At 46.3% G+C, this 21260-nt stretch overlaps 1 protein-coding gene, 1 non-coding gene and 1 pseudogene across 3 annotated transcripts; all 3 read right to left on the reverse strand.

Moving 5' to 3' along the window:
- Positions 1-337: 337 nt before the first annotated feature.
- Positions 338-18942, reverse strand: LOC138091523 (uncharacterized). Of its 2 annotated transcripts, none has more exons than XM_068987419.1 (2): positions 18823-18942; positions 338-550 (listed from the first exon to the last, which is right to left on the reverse strand). In XM_068987419.1, the coding sequence occupies exon 2, from the start codon at positions 527-529 to the stop codon at positions 338-340; it is 192 nt and encodes a 63-aa protein (XP_068843520.1). In that variant the 5' UTR covers positions 530-550; positions 18823-18942. The 2 variants fall into 2 exon arrangements, with proteins under 2 accessions (XP_068843520.1, XP_068843521.1); XM_068987420.1 differs by lacking the exon at positions 18823-18942 and adding an exon at positions 16799-16873.
- On the reverse strand, positions 6831-6938 carry LOC138091952 (U6 spliceosomal RNA). Its single transcript, XR_011145977.1, has one exon. It is a non-coding gene; the product is annotated as a U6 spliceosomal RNA (small nuclear RNA).
- LOC138091610 (uncharacterized) lies at positions 13639-17840 on the reverse strand (annotated as a pseudogene).
- Positions 18943-21260: the final 2318 nt, after the last annotated feature.

Here is a 21260-nt window from a genome sequence, read left to right on the forward strand (position 1 = left end):
GAGCATTAACTTGTTATTATAAAAACTGATGAAGGGAAACGGCTTCCCTGGTGGCTCAGTGATAAAGAATCAGCCTGCGACGCAGGAGATGCAGGTTTGATCTTTGGGTTGGGAAGATCCCCTGGAGAAGGAAATGGCAATCCACTCCAGTATTCTTGCATGGAAAATTCCATGGTCAGAGGAGCCTAGTGAGCAACAGCCCATGGAGGGTTGCAAAGAGTTAGACACGACTTAGCTGCTAAACAACAACAAAGGAAAACAAAGCATATATTTGGCTTTTCCTATATAAATGCATTTTGAGGGGGTAAATCAAACTCACCTGAAACTTGCCAGCCTGCTACTTCCCTGGGAGGTGGTTCTTCTTAGGACTTGTAAGAGCCAGACTGCCTGGTTCAGAGAGGTTGTCCTTACTAGGAATTTGGAAAACAGGGCTGCTTTTGATCCTGTGCCACCCAAAATGTATGAACCCAATCAGAGGTACCATAACAACTAGAACTTTGTAGTCTTTCCAGAAGTTCTGAAAGCTCATAGTACTTCAGCGTCAGTGTACCTAAGAAAAGGTCGACAGTTAAAAACAAAATAAAACAAATCCCTCTAAAATTATACCTCTAAAGCACAAACAGAATACTGCCCTCTAATAAAAGCTGCCTGTTAAAAAGTTTCTAGGTACAATACATTGCAATGTTATTTAACAAAAAGAGGTAAGCTGCAGACTTACAGGGATGGCAGAAGATCAGGCTTGGAAACATACAGGGTAACACTAAAAGTTTAGTCAGCAATTATGAATGAGCAACATCACCTGCTGGGAAAGCTGCTGGAAACTTTGGGAATACTCATGCATCAATATCATTGTTTTTATATAATTAATTTCTCTGAACCACAACAAAGTTAAGTTATTCTTTAAAAAAATCTACTTAGTCACAATTTTAACAGAAGAACCAAATGGCAATCATTAAACATGCAGTGACAATTCAGATTCTGCATTCTGATAGGATGTGAGTGATGATGTTTTCACTGAAATGTTGTCAAGCATTGGTCCCAACTGTAGCAGAAGACTTTTGGCTTGAACTCTCTGAATGCCATCTCCACATTTCTGTGCTGAGCCTCTGCATTTAGAGTGTTTACCCTTATCACTAATAACTATACCCTGTAAGGGTTATTTCTGTGTTATTGACTATGCCAAAGCCTTTGACTGTGTGGATCACAACAAACTGTGGAAAATTCTTAAAGAGATGGGAATACCAGACCACCTGACCTGCCTCTTGAGAAATCTGTATGCAGGTCAGGAAGTAATGGTTAGAGCTGGACATGGAACAACAGACTGGCTCCAAATCGGGAAAGGAGTACGTCAAGGCTGTTTATTGTTACTCTGCTTATTTAACTTACATGCAGAGTACATTATGAGAAATGCTGGGCTGAATGAAGCACAAGCTGGAATCAAGATTGCCAGGAGAAATATCAATAATCTCAGATATGCAGATGATACCACCCTTATGGCAGAAAGTGAAGAAGAACTAAAGAGCCTCTTGATGAAAGTGAAAGAGGAGAGTGAAAAAGTTGGCTTAAAACTCAATATTCAGAAAACAAAGATCATAGCATCTGGTCCCATCACTTCATGGCAAATAGACGGGGAAACAGTGGAAACAGTGGCTGACATTATGTTGGGGGGCTCCAAAATCTCTGCAGATGGTGACTGCAGCCATAAAATTAAAAGACGCTTACTCCTTAGAAGAAAAGTTATGACCGAATTAGACAGCATATTAAAAAGCAGAGACATTACTTTGCCAACAAAGGTCCATCTAGTCAAAGCTATGGTTTTTCCAGTAGTCATGTATGGATGTGAGAGTTGAACTATAAAGAAAGCTGAGTGCTGAAGAATGGATGCTTTTGAACTGTGGTGTTGGAGAAGACTCTTGAGAGTCCCTCCCAAAGGAAACCAGTCCTGAATATTCATTGGAAGGACTGATGTTGAAGCTGAAACTCCAATACTTCGGCCACCTGATGCGAAGAACTGACTCATTGGAAAAGACCCTGGGGCTGGGAAAGATTGAAGGCAGGAGAAGGGGACGACAGAGGATGAGATGGTTGGATGGCATAACCAACTCACTGGACATGAGTCTGAGTAAACTCCGGGAGATGGACAGGGAGGTCTGGCGTGCTGCAGTCCATGGGGTCACAAAGAGTCAGACACGCCTGAGTGACTGAACTGAACTGAACTGATAAGGGTTATTGTCAACAAAGTTTACTTGAAGAAACTAGGGCTAGGAACTTGCCTGCAGTTTCAAAGCTCGACAGTATTAAGAACAGTTTTTTGCTCTGTCTGATTTGGAAAGCATGGAGTGTGGCCCAGGAAGTCTGTTTCTGATGATCTGTTGCGTTTGGGGTTTTAAGTCTAGATGACCTGTAAAGACTTCTTACACTTTTTTACTCAAGGGAGTTCACTAGGCTTCAGTGATGAGCTTATACACTCATAATGCTCTGAATGGACCTGCTCTCCAAGCTCCCCTCTGGGCAATGAAGGACAATAAGGACTGTTAAGAATTAGGTTCAGTGGCATATATGTGAGTTCCATTATGAAATCGCTTATGGTAATTTTGTGTGAATGTGTTTAGAAAAATGTCTGAACATAATTTTTACTTATACCTTCCCTTTTAAGACAAGATTAAGATATAGGACTAATGAGCTACATATCTGAACTGTGTTCTGTATGTACATATTGAAAATAAATAAGGCTTAGAGTTATGCCTATGTACATATATTATTCCCAGCATTAGAAACGATTTCTCCACAAGGTACAAATTCACATTTCGTAAGGACCTTTTTCCTAACTTAAACAAACTGCTAGAGAAATCATGGCCTGCTTTGTAACTGCAAGTATTTTTGGCCCTCTCCCTTCCCTCAAGGGCTTTGGCATTCTATATGCTTTTTTGCAACCTTTAGGACCATACCTTTTATTGTCATACTCATGTTCTAATCTTTGGAGAAAGTCAATCACAAATAAACTGTATCATGATTACATTTCCTTGTGGAGCCCACTGTCCCAAAGCCTTTGGGGCATTTGAGATTTGAGGAACAATAAGACCTCTGAGGGAGGCCCTGGGTGACCAGGAATAATGAGGGAAGAGCTTGAATAAGACTTACTTCTGAGATGGAAGGAGGGACTTGAGGCTGTGCCAAAGTCAATGGTCTGTGTTGACAGCTGGCATTTTTATTTACAAAATACCTTGAATTAAAAGGATCAGGATATACTGTCCTTTCACATCCAGTCTCAATACTTAAGGTGACTTTAAGCATCTCCAACTCTGTCCCTTCTGACATGAGCTTGTCAAGTCACAGCTCTTTTCATAGACAGCACCTCTGCCCGTTTACTTCTCAGGATCACTAACATATCATCATATTTGTCACTTTTTCCGGAGTTTTGAACTTTTAGGAAAACAGCTTATAGAAAAGACTCATTTGGAATGGTGGTGGTGGTGGTTTAGTTGCTAAGTCATGTCTGACTCTTGCGACCCCATGAACTGTAGCCCACCAGGCTCCTTTGTCCATGGGATTTTCCAGGCAAAAATACTGGAGTGGGTTGCCATTCCCTTCTCCATGTTTGGAATGAAAGAATATAATAATAAAGCTGAGATGAATAACTCAATAACCAAAATTCAGAATAAATCAAGGCCCAAGCTATAACAGCAATGTCTGTGGACTGTGGTTCTATTCCCTCCATGTACAATAGATCACAGTATGAAATGTGATGTGCTAGGAACTCTCCTCATATTAGGATCAAGGTGGCTCCCTGTACTCAACGTCTCTTTGGGTCTTCCCTGGGTTAGGGACAAGGTGCCCCATTCTGTTTTTATATTGCGTTTAACAGGCGAGTATCCTCTTCCACTAGAATCAGTGCATCTTCTTCTAGATTTAGGTTTAGTTCAGCCTTGGAATTAGTATCTATTTTGGCTGAAATATCATTATTTGCCAAATGATCACTGAGGCCCAGTAACAGCACTTCCTGATTTAATAATTAATGCTTTAATATTTGCTCAACACCTACATGCAGCCATTTCCTCATATTCTCTGCGTCCCATATATTGGTTTGGTTAATGGAGGTGAAAAAGCAGGTAACTGACTTCCAGTGATATTCTGTTGTCCTTTGTGAGGCTTGGGAGATGATAAGGATCAGAATGACAGGGCATTTTACTTTACAAAGTACTTTTAGAGTCTTCACATTTAAATCCACATAAACATGCTGAGTATCACACCATCTCCAGCAAGTAAGATAGACTCACAATGGCACAGCAATCTTCACCTACTTCATTTCTTTTACTTAGCATCTTTCCAGCATTTTATATATATTGTTGTTTGAATAAATCACATACCAGGGCAGACACATTAGACTTTACTAAATAAGGTTCCCTGCTAGTTGTAAGAAAAAGACAACAAAGTAGTTACTGAAGTAATGTGTCCCTTACTGTTCTCATATCTTCTTGTGGGGCTTTTAAATATAATCAAATATACTAGGAGTATACAATTTTGATTTAATCCATTTTTTTCTTCTAAAGTCTTTTTGTGGAATATTTTCAAAATGAAACTTAGTATCACTGCCCTTTTCTAAAAACTATAACACAGGCTTACTTTTTAAAGTTAGAAAATAAGAAAGCTAAAAAAATCTGTAATCTTTTTGGTTTTAACAAAAATGTGATTGCAATATACACTCTTTGTAATCTCTTCTCCCTGCGATAATATAAATCTTCATTATGATTTTTAGTAGTTATATAGCTTTTATGGCGATATCCTAATTTAACAGATCACTGATTGATAGAAATCTGAGATTTTTTTCAGTGTTTTATTGCTAAACATGCTAAGTACCCTTGTAAATCCTCCAGAGTCCATGCTATAGCCTCTCTATGCTGCTTCTCAGGATAATACCAAGTCTTACTAGAATTCCTAACAACTCATTTTTCAAATGAATTTAACAAGAAGGTTAGTCTGCTTGGATTAAAGCAGCGACACAAACCACAGCAAGAAGACGTCTTCCCTCTCCTTACCCTCCTCCAGTCTACCTGCCACTGCCTGTATCTTTCCCGGGTCCTCTCTAAACACGCTCCTAAGAAAAACAAATGAAAACAGAAGGTGTGGGGCTCTTTTACAAAGATGGAGGAAACCGAGAAAAGGAAAAGAGATTAGTAAATTTTACATTAGTAAACAGAAAGTAGATATTTATGGTTTTATCCATTGAAATGCCTCTGTTAAGTACAGAAAATGTTTATAGGCCATTTACACAGATGCTTTCTTATATCCTTCTTTCCAAAACAAATACTTTTCAGTATTCAAAGTTTCCTGTTTTTTCTTTTTGTTTCCATAGCAATTTTATGAGACCAGTTTATATATGAGGAAACACTAAATGATTCTAAAATTATTGGCAGTTAATTGTGGCACTCATCTTGCAGTTTGGAGTCCTAAAGTCTAGGCTGGTATTCTTAATGGCAATTTTCAAAAGTTGAGTATTAGTATCTCAGCTTTGGCAAGAGTCAATCAGAATTGCCAGTGCATAATGATGTGTGCCGAGAACATTCTGGGTGCATGCTGCATAGTTGTGTGGGTGGCTGAGGTCAGGCTCCCCAGTGCATTACACCTGGCATGTCTTTATTCTCATGGCGGGGTACACTAGAGGCTAACAGGTCTTGCGCCACTTGGTCCAAAATGAGAGGGCAAACAAGCCCACATCTTCCAAACACACACCCATGATCTACTAATGCATGAGTGGAGCTAATTTTAGCTGCTTTTTTTTTTTTAAGCTCAGTTCTTAGTGCAGAATAAATAGAGATTAATGAGCAGAATGCAGAAAAGCTGGTTACATCTCTGCCCCACTAAAATATCATAATCTTTTTTACTGCATAGAACTGATCAGTAAAAAAAAGCACTTAATCCTAAACAACCTGGCTCTGGCTATCAGATTACTCTTTGTATGCATGCAGTTAAAACCACAGCGCTTCGCTATCCATTAGACCTACAATAACCCGGATGCAGGAAATGCGGGGAAGGCTCTCATTCTGCCTACTGGGCTTGCGGGGTGCCATCTGCTGGCCTCTTGAACACAGTGTAAGGTAGATTTTTAACGTCTTCATCTGGCTCCATTTAAAGTATTTGAAAAAAAAATAACGTTTAAAACATTTTAAAAAATTACTGAATGTAATTTAAACATGAATAGAACACTAAACGGAAAGTTGAACAATTAATTAACCCAACTCTTGTGGCTGTGATATTTCATTAAATTGGAATTGTATAATGCCTTTTCTTCTGGTGTGACAAATGTTGATTTTAAGTATCTGTGAATTCCTCATTCCTGAAATCTAATTACTGACCCTGAAAGTAGTTCTTTTTATCCTCAATTTTAATACAACAGTTCACATTTTGGCAATTTTGTGTACACGTTAGGACTGCATGGTGTCTTCAGGCGTATTGAACTGACTGATCGGTGTGCCAAACAGAACAAGTTTCTTTTTTTTTCCCCCTTTTCTAACTACATCACCTAAAATAACAGTTTTGCTGAACTTTTCCAGTCTTGTCAAAACACAGACAACAAAAAAATTACTGTCAATTCTTGATTAACTGAGTGGACCATGTGTGTTAGTCGCTTAGTCCTGTCCTGACTATTTGTGACCCCATGGATTGTAGCCCGCCAGGGTCTTCTGTCCATGGAATTCTCCAGGCAAGAACAGAGGAGTGGGTTGCCATTTCCTTCTCCAGGGGATCTTCTCAACCTGACCCAGGGATCAAACCCGAGTCTCCCTCATTGCAGGCAGATTCTTTACTGTCTGAGCCACCAGGAAGCTTACAAAAAAATAATGGAATGCTTCATGAATTTGCCTATCATCCTTGCACAGGGGCCATGCTAATCTTCTCTGTATCATTCCAATTTTAGTATATGTACTGCCGAACCTGAGCTCTAAGTTTCCTTTCTGCAAAATCTTACCCCTACTTTGACCAGCAGGCAGTAACTGGGCAGAATCAGCTGACCAGCACAGCCTGGTCTGGAGCGGGTCAGGAGCAGGCACAGAACATGGTGAAGGCGTAAGCGTTTTACAATCTCTGATATCCTCTACTCCATTACTGTGAATTCAGTGTCTTTATAAATAAGTAGTATTCTGGAAGCATCACAAGTTTTATATGGGAGCTTTAACCGTCCACAAACTAAAATTTGAACAGCAAGTGAATAATTAGCAACTAACAAGGACAAGCCGATCAGCTCTCTGGCAGGCCGTGGCTTATCAGAAAGGTGTGGAGAGCCGTTATAAAATTTAGAGTTGTCTGAGAATCTTTCCAGCCCCTTTCCCATCTTTACACCTGCCATTTGACATGGAAGCTGGTGGGGAGTTACTGAAGACAGTGGACTGGGCTCTTAGTGCTGCAGCAATGCCTTTATGTTCCCCTGGTCAGCTCTGAATCTCGAAAGGGTTGGTTTCTGTCCTCACCATTTCTGAGATTTCTATTTCACTCTCCACCTTGGTTTCTGCAGATAAACTACTGGCCAGAGGACACTGTGGCTACTGGGTCTGAGCCCCTCTGCTTCCCGCTCCCATGTGGTAAAACGTCCGTCTCAGCTCCCATTTTCACATCCTTCCTCACTGAGGACCAGACACTTCTGGTCAGTCAGTCCCACCTGCCACTGTGTCTTCAGGGTCCCAACTCCATCACCCCCCGCCCCAACTTTTACTTTCCATCTCCCACTTGGAATTGGTCTTCCTCCTTGGCAAAACTGTTTTTCTCCACTGAAAAAAACCAAAAGCAAATTCCCTAAAGCCACTGCCCTTTACCGGCCCTTCCTTCCAGTTACTAGACACTGATTCCTTTCAAATAACACATTTCTAGAACCAATCTCTACTTCCACCCTCACACCCAAGTAATTTGCTTTTGTTCCACTCTCCATGGAAACCATCTGACTATAAAGATCACGAATCTCTCCCTATATTCTCTCTGCAGCACCTTTGATGAGTTCTTGAAACTCTTTAAGTACCTGAGGCTCATCTGATCCTTCTCGGTCTCCTTTAATGGTCCCTTGGTTTCCATCCACCTGTTCACTCTTCTCAAAGCTCTGTCCTTGGCTGTCTTCTCCCTCTGTTCATTTCCTGGGTGTCCTCATTCACACCCAAAGCTTCTACTTTAGCACATCCATCAGTGACTCCCATGCCTTCATTTCCAGCTTAGTCCCACATATCTCATGCTGCTGTTCCCCACAAGTGTCTAAACTCATCTCATATAAAAATGAATCCTCTTTCCTTCCCAAATTGCTGTTTCTCCTCTACCACACTGGTCGATTAAAAAATCTGAATACAGTGGATTCTGCTGTTTCTTAAACTCCCCATCAAGTCAGTCACCCAATTCTCCATTTGACCTGACATTTCTTTTGCACAATTCCTCCCCACTGCCATAGTCAGACCCTCATTACCTCACTTGCTTCTAGTCCAATGGTTCTCACTGTGGTTCCTTCGCCACTGGCAGTAGCATCACCTGGGAATTTATCAGCAATGTAGACTCTTGGGCTGCCCCGGACCTACTGAATCAGAACTCTACACTGGGATCCAGTAATCTGTGTTTCAACAAATTCCTTAAGTAATTCTGAAGCTTAAGTCTGAAAACCACTATTCCATTCTCTACCCTCTTAACACTGTCATCGTGGTGAAAACAACAACAGATACAGTTCTGTTGCTCAGAAGCCTTCAATGACATTTTTGACTAGAAGGTGAAACCTACATTTCTTTGTACTGCACAAACGATGGGATCTAGTTCCTGCCTATCAGTTTCCAAAAGGTAAAGTATAACACATCATCTTAGTAAGAATGCACTGTTGTGTAGTGACTAAGTGGACAAGTTGTGGAATCCTACTGCCTGGGCTTTCCTCTGCCTTATTACAGTACAGCTGTCTGTGACCCTGGATGATTCCTTAACCTCACAATGCTTCAGGGACATCATCCATAAAATGAGAATAACACTGACAGCCATATCACAGGGTTGCTGTGCAGTTATCACATACCTGGCACTCAGGCTGGACTGTTACTAGATTCCAGGATGTTACAGAAAAGGTTAACAGGCTCCAAAAGTGAGGGCCAGGGAAGTTCATCATGAAGGAAAGAAGGAAATTCAAGGACAAAGCAAAACAGCAAAGACAGGGTGATACATTCATATTTGTTTCTCTGACAACAATTAATGAAGTTAATGGTGCTAAGTGATTAAATATGAGGGTCCCAATATAATGATGCTTTGAGTAATGACGGAAATCAAATTCTAACCTCCCCCACTAGGTATGATCTTAGGCAAAAAGACTTTATTTCTTGCCCCCGTTTCATAGTCTGTAACATGGTGCTATATAATGAGAATTCCTATGTATTTACCTACGTAAATATTTATTGTTTATCCAGTATCTGATATGTGAGCATTTAATACAGGGCAGCATTTATTCTTATTGTATGTACAATATCTTCAATACAAATCAGATATAAAAACAGGCACTTCTGGAGACTCCTGTTTGATCCAAGCTCCAGGGAGTGTGGAGACAGATCTAAGTCTCAGGACTGACTGGGGGAAGAGTTGAAGTTATGCCCTCTTTCGGGAACAGTGGGTATCCAATGACTGATCACTGCAGGGATATAGTCTTGACCCTTCCCTCCAACTTGGGACAACTCTCAGAGTTACGGTGAGACTTGGTAGACACTCTCCTTGGGACCATTCTGCAGCTCAACTTTTTCTACCCACCATTCTACCTCCTTTCTTCCTTGGTAAGATCCAAAATGTACTAATAAATGTCCTGGTCATAAATCTCCTTAGGTCTACTTCCCAGGGAACCCCATCAAGGACAATCTGGAAACATCTTGTTCGTTTATCAATTTACTTGTTGACTGTTGCCCCTCCCATCATTAAATAGAAGGTCAATGTGGTCAGGGCCATGCTCGTTTTGGCCACTTCTGTATCTGCTAACTAGGCAGTGTGACAAATACGAATATAAACTGCCGGTGTTAATGAATGCATCAATGAAACTGAGGATAGCAAGCCTCTGAAACACCAACAGGATGTGAGCCTGATCTGACCTTAGGAGGCCTCCATCTCAACAGGGTTTCTCCATGCCCAGAATGTCCAAAGCGCCAAGTCCTGCTTCTGCTGTCCAAGCTGGTACTGCCACACGGTGCGGAGTGCTCCCGTCAGAGGGCGGCTCTCCAGGCAGACACAGGTCTCAGAGCCAGGGCATTCGGAGCCTTCCCTCGGGTGCCTTTTCCGTCTATGTTCCAGTGCGGCCGCTCGGATCCGAGGGAGGATAGTGCATGTTATACTCTGAGCCCGTATCTCCAAACTGACCAAGAGAACAAGTCCACCACAGTAATGCAAAGGCAAGAAGGGAGTTTATTTCTAGCGCGCTAGGGCCCAAGTCTCATCCAGCACAATGGAATCCGACAAGAGCCCCGAACAAAGGATTATGGCGGCTTATATACAGGCAGCTCTTTGTCTCAGTTACAGGGGTAGCTGGCGTTACATGATCGGCTAGGCAGGATGAGTGCACGTCCTGTCTCTTTCTGGTTGGTGTGTGTACGAAGTCTTCCTAATTTGATCAAGGAATGTTTTGTTAAGGAAACATAACTCAGGTCCTGGGCTTAGTGTACCTCACTGAGCTTGTCATAGCCAGGGTTTGGCCCCTAACATTCCCCCATCCTTAGATCATATAGAGGAATCTTCCTCTTGGTTTTGAGACACAGTTTGATATTGTTGCCGAAGCACAAATAGCTGTACTGTGTTTATACGTTCTTTTACAAAGGCTATAAGTCTATTGATAATACAGGGACCAAAAGTAAGCATCAGTAGAAGCACTAGCAGGGGCCCCAGCAACGTGGAGATTAGAGTGGTCAACCAAGGGGACTGCTGAAACCAGGACTCGAACCACCCCTGTTGGGCCTCACGTTCTCGTTTGCGTTGGGCTAGTACCTCTCTCACTTTGGCCATAGATTCTCTGACTATTCCCGTGTGATCAGCATAGAAACAACATTCTTCTCCTAGGGCAGCACAGAGTCCCCCTTGTTGTAGAAAAAGCAGATCTAATCCTCTTCTATTTTGCAGAACTACTTCAGATAGGGAAGTCAAAGACGATTCTAAATGACTGATGGATTGCTCTATACGGGTGATGTCCTCATCTACGGCCGCTCTCAGGGAGTTAAATCCCTGGCTTTGCAGGGACAGGGCTGTAATTCCTGTTCCGGCCCTGGCTATTTCAAGACCGAACATAGTTGCTATAGTTATGGCAGTAATAGGTTCTCTCTTAACTCTGTAAGTTCTTTCTTGAGAACTTAAGGTCAACCTTTGGGCCCAGTAATCATATATTGTTTCTTCTGGTCGGTACAGAATTTTTGGCACGACTGCTACCATAACACAGAATTCTTCTTTGGGGTCAAAGATTGAGCTGTGTACACATGGAGTCAGCCCTGTGTGTGAACAGACCCACCATCCTCCCATCTGTGGTATTAGCCACCTGGCTATGGGCAAGTCCGTAGGCTCAATGACATGCGCACACAGTGGAGACCTCCCTGATAATATTTTGCCCATACATAACCCTTTTCCCCATACCTCTCTCATTGTAAGGCCTACTTTTCGTTCTCCCCATCGACATTGGGGAGGATCGGTGCCGTTGGCCAGGTCGTAAGAGGCGTTGAGGCCTATTGCCTCGTAATAAGGGGGAATTAAGTTGTAACATAACCAACAGGATTTAGTTGCCTCAGGATGGGTCTGATTTAAGGTAGCATAAGCTGCCTTTACCAGTTTCCATAGTGGATCTGCATGTCCGAGTTTAACAAGGGGGCCTGCCTCTGGGTCTTCTGTTGGCCTGTGTGATATAGGTAGGGAGGTTGTCGGGTAGGGAGTTGCATCAATTTTCTCCATTGGGTTGGGACCTACACTGCGTACCTGCGCTGGCTCTACAATCTGGCTTATAATCACGATTCCCCCGTAAGTGTACGCGCCTCCCACTGTTCTTGTCTGTATTCCCCAGGATAGGCCAGAAATCCAAGCCCCCTCTTTTTTTGCTTTGTCCTGATTGAACCTTATCTTAACCTGTGCATAGTTACAACTCTCTTCACATTCAAAAGTTGGGTCCCCAAGGGCTTTGGGGGTGGGCTTTGCGAACGAGAAGTTAAGTAGGTCCTGATTTCTTACCTCCCAGCGCCGAGGCCCATCATTAGAAGTAACACAATCCCATGATTTACAAAAATAATCTTGTGCCCCCCCACAAGTCTTCCAGTTGGTCCTCTGGTGGCCTGGGCATGCCCAGAACCCCTGAATCCGGAGGAAACCCCTCGCCCAAGGCACATTTACCACCGGCTTTAAGTCAAAATATAGGTCTGGCCACCAGGTGTTCGGAGGATGTACTTCTGTAGTTAAGTTGAGCACCTCTCGTGTTTGTCCATCTTGAAGCTTCCAGGTGATTTTGGCCAGCTGGTGCGGGTTGCTATGGGTGGCTCCAGGGCCGAGGAGGATGGTCACTAACAGGACAGTCAGGATGACTTGTCTGGATCCTGTCGGCGGATGAGCTTCATCTTGAAGGGGTTTGAAGGGTGCGGCGTTACTTCCCATTCTTTTTGGGCCCTTTCTTGCTCCTCTGGAGTGGCTTGGCGTACGTGGTTGCAGTGCACCCACGGCCCAATACCGTTGACCTTTAGGGCAGTTGGGGTGGTAAGAAGAACAACATAAGGACCCTTCCATCTGGGTTCTAGTGCCTTGGTTTTGTGCCTTTTGACCCATACCCAATCTCCTGGGCCAATGTTATGCGAGGGGACAGTTCCCTTATTCTGACCTACATGTAGTTCCCAGAGCAGTTTCCAAACACGGGAATGCACCTTACTTAAGGCCATCAAGGCCTCTTGGAATTGTCCCAACGTGGGAGGTGGTAGTTTCTTCTCTTCAAAGATTGGACATATAGGGGGAGGTCTCCCATATAGAATTTCGAATGGGGTCAGATTAAGTTGATGAGTATTAGGCGCATGGAAGAGGGCGAAGGGAAGGAGGGTCACCCAGTCCCCGCCAGTCTCTATAGCCAATTTAGTTACAGTTTCTTTTAGGGTCCGATTCATTCTTTCAACTTGCCCTGAGCCCTGTGGACTGTATTCACAATGTAATTTCCATTTGGTCCCCAGGGCTAGGGCAAGGCTCTGAACTATTTGACTCACGAAAGCAGGTCCATTATCAGAGCCGATGGTCACCGGCAGGCCAAACCTGGGAACTATTTCTTCTAAAATCTTTTTCGCCACTATCATCGCGGTTTCTCCCTTTGTAGGAAAAGCCTCTACCCACCCTGAGAAGGTATCTACCAAGACTAACAAGTACCGGTAACCATACTTGGCTGGCCTTACCTCGGTGAAATCTATTTCCCACTGTTGCCCTGGTCCTTCTCCCCGATACCTCAGTCCTGCGTGTTGTCCTTTCCCTGGTCTCATTTGTTGACATGCCTTACAAGCATGCACTATGTTCCTCATAGTTGTTTGGTGCCGGGGGAATCGCAGGTGCGCAGTTTGAAAGAGCATCAGTCTTTTTTTCTCCCAGATGAGTAGTCAAGTGTAAATGTTCACATAGTTGCCGTCCCAACTGAGTGGGAAGTATCAAGTAGCCAACTGAGTCTCAGTACCATCCATTTTCACCTTTTTGGAGGTTGGTGTTTTCTTGAATCCAAGCAAGGTCTGAGGATGAATACTCAGGGGTCAGGGGCAAAGTTTCCATACCTGGAGGTGGAAGTTCGATAGCCAACACAGGGGTGACGTAATCTTCATCAGCTACCCTTCGAGCTGCCAGGTCTGCAGCCTGATTCCCTCCTGCCGTGGGGCTGTTGCCCTTCTGGTGTCCAGGTACGTGTACTATTGACACAGCCCGAGGCATCTGCACAGCCTCCAAAAGTCTACAGATTTCAGGCAAATTTTTAATTTCTTTCCCTTCAGCTGTCAAAAACCCCCGTTCCCAATATATTAGGCCCTGGATGTGTACCGTGCCAAATGCATAGCGACTGTCAGTGAAAATGGTTATTCTCTTTCCTTCGGCTCTCTCTAGTGCTTGAATTAAGGCAATTAATTCTGCCTTTTGTGCAGAGGTATCTGGGGGAAGGGCCTCAGCCCATATGGTCTGCCCAGAGTCATCTACTACTGTGGCTCCCGGCCGTCTCTGTCCATCTTTTACATAACTGCTTCCATCTGTAAACCATATTAGCTCACTGTTATCCAGTGGCGTATCTGTTAAGTCTTTTCATATTGCTGTTACCCCGGCCAGTATTTCATCACAATCATGGAGGGGGCTATCTCCCTCCAGATTGGGCAAAAGAGTAGCCGGATTTAGAGCACAGGGCGTTTGGAAATGTATCCGTGGGGTGTCAAGCAACAAGGCCTGATAGTGCATCAAGTGGGCATTAGAAATCCATTTACCTGGGGGTTGCTTTAAAACTCTTTATGGCATGAGGAGTGTAGACCAAGAGTCTCTGTCCGTAAGTCAGTTTATCAGCATCATGGACTAAGAGAGCAGTGGCCACGATGATACGGAGGCAAGGTGGCCATCCGGCTGCCACTGGGTCCAGCCTCTTGGAAAGGTAAGCTACAGGTTGCTTCCATGGTCCCCATCTCTGTGTTAGTACCCCTTTCCCTATCCCCCGCTTTTCATCTACAAATAATTGGAAAGGCTTAGATGGATCAGGGAGGGCAAGGGCAGGAGCTTCCAGCAAGGCTCGCCTGAGCTCTTGGAAGGCCTTCTTCATTGGCTCAGTCCATTTCCAGTCCTTGTTTTCTTTGCTCCCTTCATATAGGGGCCTAGCCTTTTCTGCAAACCCCAAGACCCACAACCGGCAATATCCCACAGTTCCCAGAAATTCTCTCACTTGCCTAGGGTTAGCCGGCTCAGGGATCTGGAGGATGCTTTCTTTCATGGCCTGTGTTAGCCACCTCTGGCCCTGTTTTATCTTATAACTGAGGTATGTAACCTCTTGCTTGGCGATCTGGGCCTTTTTGGCACTGGCCCTGTAACCCAAAGTCCCCAAAGTTTGGAGAAGATCACCTGTTGCCTCTTGGCAATCTTTCTCTGTAGCCGCTGCCAGCATGAGGTCATCGACATATTGTAATAAAACAATGGTAGGGTGCTCAACCCGATACTCATGGAGGTCTTCGTCCAGAGCCTCATTAAATAACGTGGGTGAGTTTTTGAAACCCTGTGGTAAGCAAGTCCATGTCAGCTGTACAGGGGTCTGGCCACTGTCTTCTTGCCATTCGAAGGCAAAGATCTCTTGGCTCGTGGGGGCAAGAGGCAAACGGAAAAAGGCATCTTTTAAATCTAAAACAGTATACCAAATGTAGTTTGGAGGCAAGTTGCTTCGCAGAGTATAAGGGTTAGGAACTGAAGGATGAATGTCACTCAGCCGTTTGTTGACTTCGCGTAGATCTTGAATCGGTCTAAAATCAGTCCCCCCAGGCTTTTTCACAGGCAACAGAGGAGTGTTCCATGGGGACTGGCACCTTTTTAGGACCCCTGCTTCTATGAGGCGTTGTATATGAGGTGTGATTCCTTGTCGAGCCTCTTGACTCATGGGATACTGCTGTACCCTCACTGGGACAGCATTGGCCTTTAGTTCCACAACGATAGGGGGCCTCTGTTTGGCTAGTCCCATTCCTGCCGTTTCAGCCCAGGCCTGAGGGTATCTTTGAACCCATGGTTGTACTTCGGGGCTTACTGTCGCTGGGGCCTCTGGCAAATATAGCATGTATTCATCTTTCAATGCCAGAGACAGGACCTGAAGAGGATGTCCGGTCCCATCTAAGACTGACACTTGTCCGTGGTCGAAATGAATTTGGGCATTTACTTTAGACAGTAAATCCCTTCCCAACAAGGGCGCTGGACACTCAGGTATCACCAGAAAAGAATGGGTCACCTGGTGGGCCCCCAAGTTCACATGCCGTTTCGTAGTCCATCCATATCGTTTAGTCCCGGTTGCTCCCTGCACCCAGCTACTTTTTTAAGACATAGGTCCATCTTTTTGGTTTAAGATTGAGTATTGGGCTCCCGTGTCTACCATGAAGCCAACTGGTTTCCGCTCCACATTTATGGTTACCCAGGACTCGGGGAGGGGCGTCGAGCCCTGACCCCCCTAGTCGCTATCCTCTCCCGCGTAGAGGATATGACTTTCTGGAGAAGGGGTCTCATTCTTGGGGGTTCTGGGCCTCTCTTTCAGATTTTTTTGGGGCATTTATCTTTCCAATGTCCAAACTCTTTACAAAATGCACATTGGTTTTTCTCAAGCTTATGCCTTGTTGTTTTTTCTTCAATTTTTGAGTCCATCTTTTTTCCTTTTTGGAACCTGTTTTTGTTTTCAATCCCAGCAAAAAATATCTGGGCCAGTTCCTTTTGATTTTTACGGTTTTCTTCAGCTCTAAATTCTCTTTCTTCTCATCTAATACGGTCTTCTCTCTCCTCTGGGGTCTCTCTATGATTAAAAACTCTCTCGGCTGCCCTCATTAGATCCTGCAGGGATTGTTCACTTAACCTCTCTTTTTTTTGCAACTTTCTCCTAATATCGGGGGCTGCTTGATTTACAAATGCTAACATAACTGCCGCTCGTGACTCATCTGCCTGTGGGTCCATAGGGGTATACTGTCTAAAAGCTTCCATTATCCTCTCAAGGAAGGCTGCTGGACTCTCATTTGGCTCCTGCCTCACTGAATTTGTGAGCTTTGGCCAAATTTGTTGGCTTCCTGGCGGCTGCTCTAAGGCCAGCCATGAGTCTGGCGGTACACCCGGAGACGCTCCCTACCTTCAGCGCGTTCGAAGTCCCAGCTGGGCTGCACCAAAGGGAACCCTTCCTCAATAAGGTTAGGCTGTATTGTGGGCCTCCCATCCACCCCTGGCACATTCTTCCAAGCTTCTGACAGGATCCGTTCGCGTTCCTCTGTAGTAAAAAGCACCTATAACAGTTGCTGACAATCATCCCAAGTGGGATCGTGAGTGAAAAGGATAGACTCTAAAAGACCAGTAAGACTCTGCGGTTTTTCAGAAAATGAGGGAGTCTGGGTTTTCCAATTGTACAGATCACTAGTGGAGAAGGGCCAATACTGATATGTCTGCTCTCCACCCTCTCTGGCTGGCCCCGCCCAGACTGGAAACGCATTAACAGTGGAGGAGGGAACTTCTGGGTCTTCTTCCTCCGCCACGCTGGCCATTCCCCTTGTCCTTCCCCGAGTTCCCCGGGTGGGGCCTCCTTCTCGGGGAGGAGCTGAAGGCTCGGTTCCCCTCCGGGCTTCTCCCGATGAAACCTGTGGAACCTGTGGAAGCAAGGGCGGATGTGGATCCGCATACGGAGGTGGGGACAGTTCGGTCTCCAGGTCTATCAGATTAGGATACAGAGAAGATTCCTGGAATACCGGTTTCGGTCGATTCTCGTCCTTTTTTCCTTCCTTCTCTTTGGAAGCCTTCATGACTAGCACCTGTGGGCTTGGCGAGGTTAGAGTTGGGGAAGAGGGACGGGGAGGTTTAGGAGGTTTAGGAGGAGCAAGAACAAACGGTTTAAGCCATTCCGGTGGGTTTCTCACTAGATCCTGCCAGGCCAGAATATAGGGAGTCTGGTCTGGGTGCCCGGCAGGACCAGGAGTGAGCACCCTCTCTTTAACTGCCTGGATAATTTGTGGATTGAAGGTTCCCTCTCGTGGCCACCCGACATCAAAGGTAGGCCACTCGGCGGAACAGAAAAGCACCAGTTGGCTCTTCTTCACCAGTAACGATAGATTCTGAGCTCTAGACTTGAAATCAGAGAAGTGGTCAGTCATCAGAGACAACGGAGTAGAAGTAGTTTGCCCCATGGGTACAAAGACCACGAATAACAATGAGACTCACAACAACAGTGCCGGCACACAGAGACACAGGAACGACACAACAAACAGGTACCAAATCTCAGTATGCTTTTGGTCCTCTTTATACCGCTAGAAACCCCTTCTCTACTTGCAAGTGTCTTACCGTCAGGACGTCCTCAGTGCCAGCTGCCCTCCCGGTACGTGACCGGGGACTCGGCCTCACGCTGGACTTGCCTCTGCACCTATATCCAGATGCCTCCCCAGTACGATACTGGGCCTTTACGGCGTTAACACCGGTGCTCAGGGCTCATACCTCCTAACGAGCTTACCCCCTTCTACCAGGAGAGGTGTTCTCCCCGGTTGGAAGGAGATCCCGGACGAGCCCCCAAATGTTATACTCCGAGCCGACCGAGAGAACAAGTCCACCACAGTAATGCAAAGGCAAGAAGGGAGTTTATTTCTAGCGCGCTAGGGCCCAAGTCTCATCCAGCACAGTGGAATCCGACAAGACCCCGAACAAAGGATTATGGCGGCTTATATACAGGCAGCTCTTTGTCTCAGTTACAGGGGTAGCTGGCGTTACATGATCGGCTAGGCAGGATGAGCGCACGTCCTGTCTCTTTCTGGTTGGTGTGTGTAGGAAGTCTTCCTAATTTGATCAAGGAATGTTTTGTTAAGGAAACATAACTCAGGTTCTGGGCTTAGTGTACCTCACTGAGCTTGTCATAGCCAGGGTTTGGCCCCTAACAGTGCACACTCGGCGCTGTGCGCACAGTTACAGAGCACCCCGGCTCCTCCGCGTTCCTCCCGGCAGCCAAGCACCCAGCGCCGAGGCTGCAGGTTAAACGCAGTCTCTAAGGAGCCGGCCCCCCAGCCTCGCCCCCGGTCTCCTTCAGTGACCTTTCCGAGCGAGGACGAGGCACCGACGAGCCCCGGCCCCCCTGCAGCCGGGCAGAGAGCCGGCTCCCCGCGGCGGCCCTGACCTTCTCACCTGTCCGTCGGCCGCAGCCCGCAGCCCCCAAGGCCGCACCTCGCGCCACCGCAGCTCCGGGAGATAGACCCGCGCTCGGGACCGAGCATGCGCAGCCCGCGGCTTCTCCGTGCGTTGGTGACGCTCTAGGCTGGGGACTCGGTGGCGGCGACCGGAAGACCGGGAGGCCCGCTGGGGACCGAGCATGCGCAGCCCGCGGCTTCTCCGGGCGTTGGTGACGCTCTCGGCAGGGGAGGCGGTGGCGGCGACCGGAAGGCCGGGGGCGGGCCTCGTCTGGTGTCGGTCTAGGCACACGATCGGAAGTGGAAACGTTAAATGACGGGTCACACGGACTTGCTGAAGCACAGTGTCTGCCTTTTTGCCCGCGCTTAAGAGGCGCTCATGGAATGGAAACGTGAGCAACCGCTCTCGGCGGGTCCCGGGCCGTCCGGCCTTGACCGATGGCGACGCGCCGGATCCCGCGGCCGCTCACCAGCCCCGGTCTTCCGGAGCGACCGCCCAGAAGACCCGGGGAGGAGGCGCCGCTGCGGCCGCTCCTGTGGAGCGGGGCGCGCGGGAGGCCCTCCGCGGCGCGGCGTCCGCCCCTTGTCCCCGCGGGGGCTTACGGGGGTCGGAGGCCCCTGCGTGCGCTCGCCAGCTGGCTCATGTCCTTGCCGTCTCCCCTCCCGCTGATGCGTTCGAGGGCCAAGACGGCATTCTTCCTTTCAAAGGAACTGTGAGAGAAGTTATGCTCATGGATAACGGTCTCACAATGCACCCGCCATTGAGAAAGCCACCTTCATCTGCCAGCCCGTGTTTTCTATACTCGTTCCCCATCAAACACTCAGGAGACTTTTCCCCTTTTTGTGCTAGTAATTTTCAAGAAACATTCTGTGTCACAGAAATGCTGCGTTTTATTTTTCCCTCTCGATCGCCCTTCTCCCTGGCACAGCGGGAAACTGGTTTGTCACCGGCCAATCGAGCTCGCTTTGTTCGAGGTGTAGATAGAGGTCCTTCGCCGCCATGATTGTTTGGGCCCTCGTTGGAAGCCGCGAGACCTTGCACGGAGGACATTTTTGTTTTTGGAAGATCCCGCGCTCTCTTCCGGGCGTTAGCTGAGTGTTCGCCGCCATCTTAAGTCCTGGTTGTGGCTTCAAGCGGGCCGCGAAGCAACCCAGGCCATCTTGTGTTTGGGCGGCAGCCGGGCTTCTCTGCGCGCCCGGAAAGCGGGAAGGAGGTCGGCACCCGAACACCCGAGGTTCCAAAGGCTGGCTTGTGAGCCTCTGGCCGCCTTTCTAGTCTGAGTTTGCACAGCCAGGTACCCTGGACAGTAACTAAACAAAAGCCCGACCCCAAACCCTGCCACCATCGTAGGTAAGAACTTGGAAATGCTGGGAACCTAAGATGGTCCTTCCCTTGAACTCAGCTGTGAGCCCAGCTGTTTTCCCGCTTCGGTTATTTCCTTTGATTAGTGAACCTTTGTTAAATCCTTATGCCTGTGCTTCCTCCTCTCTGTTGTTTTAAACAGAAGGGTGCCGGAAGCCTGGGCTTGACTGGAAGTTTTGGTCTGGAAAATTGTAATTATTTGGACGAAATGGAGTACAGTGACTGGGCCAGCTGTTTATATCAAACATGTACATGTATGGAGAAGGCGATGGCACCCTACTCCAGTACTGTTGCCTGGAAAATCCCATGCATGGAGGAGCCTGGTGGGCTGCAGTCCATGGGGTCACGAAGAGTCGGACACGACTGAGCGTCTTCACTTTCACTTTTCACTTTCATGCATTGGAGAAGGCAATGGCAACCCACTCCAGAGTTCTTGCCTGGAGAATCCCAGGGACGGAGGAGACTGGTGGTCTGCCGTCTATGGGGTCTCACAGAGTCGGACACGACTGAAGCGACTTAACAGCAGCAGCAGCAGATTCCCCTTCCCAGACAGTTTTTGGTTTGTGACATAAATACACATTGTGTTTGTATATATATTCATTCATTTATTCAGTACATTTGTTGACTACCTGGTACATTTGTTGAGTACTAGGTTGTAAGGATTCTGTTGTAAATGAAAACCACGATTTCATGGAGTTTCCATTCTGTCACCTTGAGAGCTACTAGGTTGGGCAAGTAACAGTGTTTTCTGGTTCTTAGACCTGCTATAATATACAAACAAGTATTCCTTTGCTCCTTCGCCTGTCTTCCCCCGCTCCTTTTTCCTCCTGGCCTAGGAATAAATCATACTGACACTTTATTTCTTGGATCCTGGATTTGTAGACGAACTGGTTAATTTTACAACCAATATTCAAGGTAATTAAGGCCTTGCTGCTCCAGTTGTGAACTGTGTATCAGCCGCTTGAGCATCACCTGGGAGCTTGTTGGAAACGCCGTTGACTCCATCCACAGGCCACTGAGTCAGAATCTGCCCTGAGAAGCTCACCTTAAGTTCATACAGCACTGACTGAGGG

Source organism: Capricornis sumatraensis, chromosome 15 (genome assembly GCF_032405125.1).
Source record: "Capricornis sumatraensis isolate serow.1 chromosome 15, serow.2, whole genome shotgun sequence".
Classification (NCBI taxonomy): Eukaryota; Metazoa; Chordata; class Mammalia; order Artiodactyla; family Bovidae; genus Capricornis; species Capricornis sumatraensis.

What these genes read in the sequence shown, in the direction of transcription:
- LOC138091523 (XM_068987419.1), bottom strand. Translation starts at nt 529, where the DNA reads ATGAGCTTTCAGAACTTCTGGAAAGACTACAAAGTTCTAGTTGTTATG.